This window comes from Musca autumnalis, unplaced genomic scaffold, assembly GCF_047663935.1.
Source record: "Musca autumnalis isolate F117 unplaced genomic scaffold, ASM4766393v1 scaffold_2, whole genome shotgun sequence".
NCBI lineage: Eukaryota > Metazoa > Arthropoda > Insecta > Diptera > Muscidae > Musca > Musca autumnalis.
In genome coordinates, this window is record NW_027411755.1 from 114,011,947 (window position 1) to 114,016,544 (window position 4,598).

The 4,598-nt window shown below is 34.0% G+C and overlaps 1 protein-coding gene across 1 annotated transcript; it reads right to left on the reverse strand.

Annotated features, from left to right (window-relative positions):
* Positions 1-526: 526 nt before the first annotated feature.
* LOC141393039 (uncharacterized) lies at positions 527-1,204 on the reverse strand. The gene has a single exon (XM_073965984.1). The coding sequence runs from the start codon at positions 1,103-1,105 to the stop codon at positions 659-661; it is 447 nt and encodes a 148-aa protein (XP_073822085.1). The 5' UTR covers positions 1,106-1,204; the 3' UTR covers positions 527-658.
* Between the last annotated feature and the right edge of the window lie 3,394 nt (positions 1,205-4,598).

A 4,598-nucleotide genomic window follows, 5' to 3' on the forward strand; every position in this document is an offset into this window, starting at 1 on the left:
TAAACCACGAGCTGTATCTGCTATACAACGACATCAGTATAGGTAAACGTATCGAGATGCAACGATTGCGTTGTCTAGACTATATCATAAGAATGAGCGATGATGAACCCGCTTAAAAGGCGTTTAAATACGGGCCACATGGCGGTACACGCAGAACTGGCAGGCCAAGGCTTCGATGGAGCGAACAAGTGGAAGAAGATATGGAAAGACACAGTATTCCAATAGCGAAGCAACATACAGAGATAATTGGAGATCTTTTCTTATTTCGACTTTTGGAACAAATGTTTTGTAACGGGCCAGCTAAGTAAGTAAGCCAGGTCAAAGCGTGCGCATTAAGTAGAAATTTTTGAATAAAGGTTTCCTACATTTTGATATCAAAAATTCCGAAATTACAGCTACTTCGGTTGAAAAATGTGGATACATCTTCAAAATACCCTCAACGTTCTTATAAAACGTGGACTGAAAAATTAATGATGAAATTAAATATCAATAAGTACATCAAAATTTTCATACGAAGTAGGGGGCATTTTGGTAGTAACAACAATAAATTTATTTCAATATATTTATACTTTTATTTTTACAATATGTATGGACGTATAATAAATAAATAAGTGTATTCATGTTAAAATGTTTGGGTGTTGCCAATGTAGAAATATGTTTACCAACGTGGCGAATTGTCCCAGTGTTCCGGACGTGGAGCAGAACGGTTCTCTACAACTATGACTTCTCGCTGTGGTGGTGGTGGAGGACGGTATTGCTGTGGAGGTGGTATTAAAACAACTTCTGTAGTCACTCTAGGTGGTGGTGGGTTATACGGACGTGTATTCACTATATCCACTTCAACAACGGGACGTGGTGGTGGAGGTGGGTTATAGGGACGCGACAAAGGGTTCACTATATCCACTTCAACCATGGGTCGTGGTGGTGGAGGTGGGTTATAGGGACGCGACAAAGGGTTCACTATATCCACTTCAACCACGGGTCGTGGTGGTGGAGGTGGGTTATAGGGACGTGTATTCACTATATCCACTTCAACAACGGGACGATGTGGACTGTGGTGGTGATGATGATGGTGGTGATGACGTTCTTCCCATGGTGGAGGCATTCTATATTCTCAACTCACTTTCAGAATTTGCAAAATGCTATCAATTATAGTTTCGGGTTACTTCTGTGGCGAATTCTAAGGCTATGAAGTCTCAATATAAACTGTGGCTTTTTGTGAAAACATTTGAATTTAAGTAAATGAATAATTACTATTGTCACGGTTCTTTTTTCTCTTATCAAAGTAATGTTTAATAATTTAATGCAGAAAGGCTTAAATATTTATCACATTGTTATCATGTTCATGCTTTTCCGCTACTGTCCGCAATAAATAAATAATATGAAAGAAATAAAATAGATAAAATTATTTTTATCTTCGTGACTACTTGGATATTTCTTTCTAGGTAGAAAAAATATTAATAATATGTGTACTTTAATATTTTTGTTTATAACAAACATGATATGTCATTACCTTACTAGGTGAAGACATGAATAAATATTCTAAGAAAAATATTGACATTTGGTTTTATTTTAATTTACATTTTAAAAGCGTGTTGTGAAATTTGATTTTCTTTGCATGCATACATTCGTACATATTTAAGTCCATTTCATTGTAAGAACGCGTTAAATGGTTCAAAGTGTAGAATTTCCAATATAGTATACCAATTTGGAATTTGGGAAATTTGGTGGTCATATCTTGGGAAGTACGGACTTCCCAAATAATAAATATATGTATATTGTTGTTGTAAGGGGTTTGGATTCGTAGTCAGAGATCATCAATGAGTTACTTGCCCCCGTAAGCCAATTGAGCACGCACAAGTTTTATAGGCCTTAGCTTTTTAATGCATGTGTTTTCTTGCACTCTGTATTTTTTCCACCACCACAAAAAACACTTACGACGCATCAAGACCGCTGCTTGTGGGTAATAAGTAAAACAAGTGCCCATCGTATTTTGCACTGTATACAAAACACGCAATCGTAAATAGTTTGCCAATTGGCTCATCAAGTGGAAGCACACACACAACACTACAAAAAATAAACAATTGAAATTTTATTTGCTGTTGTTTTGTTTGTGTATGTTTTTCTTTATTTGATTGGAATGTTATGTGTGCTTTTGCATATTCTTCTAACGTTTGAAAATCAGTGGCTGACTTCATAAATGCAGTTTTTACATTGCAGATATTGACAAAATCGTAAAAAGACGAATCAAATATGATTGGCAACACAGACGTTGTCAAAAAAGAGACATGCCATTTTGCTGCATTTATGAATGCTCACATTCCTTTACTATGTTTACTTTTTGTAAAATTCGGTTTTAACAATGAATGAAATATTCGGGTTATTATTGAATAGCACTTTCGAATTAAGTGCTAATAATCTTGATTCAAATTCATTTATAAACAATTATATGAAAATGGAGGCTTCGCCGTAAATTAGCAATCCCTCTAGAATCTCCGAGAAGGAAATACCCAAAACATGAATTTTTGTGATATTGTTGAAAGCATGCAGGATGATGTGTTTTATTCACATTTTCGAATGAGCAAAAGAACATTTGAGATGTTTACAAAACACTTTATTAATTCGTCTTTGCTAAATGGAAATGTTGGGTCAATTTGCTTAATTTCCCTCATTATCTGTTCCCAAAGTATATTCCTTTTTTCTTCTTGGCTGCAAAATCTGACTCATGTCTCTAACGAACTTCCATCATTAACTTTCTTCTTTCGTGACTCCATCTTTTATCACTAGATCATATAAAAAATCACTAAAATAATAGTTGTTTGAGCTTGAGGTCTTATTGTTGTTTATTTATTCATTATCTCCAATATTTCGCAATTTGCTTGAATTGCATCCTCAGGGAAAATCTACAATACAAAAGTGTGAACTTAATATTAATATCACAGCATTATAATATATTAAATATATTATTAAACAGACACAAAGTTAACACAGAATTCGCTTACAAGTAAATTCAAAATAAAATGTCAAGTTTACTTAAAACTATGATAGACTTCACCATCATAATCGCTTGTAAATATTGCACTGATTTGATTTACTTATTTCACGATCTCTTCTATGTTAAATGTCTATAGCAGTATGCAGCATTGTCTGTGTCGCTCTTAAAGTTTATTCTCTGTGTTGTTGGTAGATTATTTATGTGTAGCGTTTCTAAAGTCATTCTCCTGTTGTAGTTGTTTTCGGTTTGGAGTATTTTTTGGTACCAACGTACATTTTTCCGCATTTTTCTCTTTCATTTCCATCGCATTCAATGTTGTATATTACGTTATGTTTTTCCATGTTGTCAATTTTATTGTTTGTATTGGTAAAAATTTTTTAAGGTATTGCTAGTTTTTTGGGCTACACTGTATATATTTTTATTATATAAGTTGGAATTTTGAACTCTTTCCGATATTTGAGGTAAGTATGCCATATATTTGTACGTTAGTTCTTCTTTGATTTTATTTGTTCTTGGTTGGTCGTGTTGTTTTATTAAGTTGTTGATTATTCCAATTGGAAAACTATTTTTAATAAGATTTCCCTGATTTTAATTTTATTCTTATCATGAAATTTTTGGTCGCTAGTGTTAAAAATCCTATTCACTAGGTTTTTAGCAGTATTTATAATAATTTGTTTCGGATGTTTCGAAAAATAATTAATAATTCGTCCAGATGCTGAAGGTTTTTGGTACCAGTCACTCTCCAATTTTCCATTATTTCTGTATGTCATAGATCTTCGGACGTATCGACTATGTAGTGGCTTCTCTGTCCTAGAACTTTTCGTTTTTCAAATGCAATACGATACGTCCAGTGAAACCAGGTAACGTAATTTGGTGACTATGTGGGTTCGAGTCCTTGGCTTTCCTTTTTCACTTGCAAATAATTTCCGATCATCAAGCTTAATTCTAAACGAGAAAATTAATAAAAAATCGTTAAAAATGATCTTCGCCCTAAAAGGCAAAAGTTCAAAAAATAAACACGGCGTGTTAGCGTTCAAAGCCAAAACTCATAACTTCAAAGGCAGCGCAAAACCAGTAAGGAAAGGATCATAGTCGGGCGGGGCCGACTATATGATACCCTACACCACTGTGAATATGTAAAATATATACAGGAGATATATATCAATTTGAACTGATTTCTATATAATATGGTACACTTATTACTAGACAAAATTCCGTCACACATTCCAAATTTCATCAAAATCGGACGTATATAGCGTGTTTGGTGCAGCAATTACGTCAAATCGGCCGAAAATATATATGGGAGCTATATCCAAATCTGAACCGATTTCGATGTAATTTGGCACATATATTTTTAGTCCGAATTCAGTCACACATACCAAATTTCATCAAAATCGGACTTATATAGCGTGTGTGGTGCAGCAAATACGTCAAATCGGGCGAAAATATATATGGGAGCTATATCCAAATCTGAACCGATTTCGATATAATTTGGCATACTTATTTCTAGATCGAATTCAGTCACACATACCAAATTTAATCACAATCGGACTAATGTAGCGCGTTTGTTGCAGCAAATACATCAAATCGGCCGAAAATATAT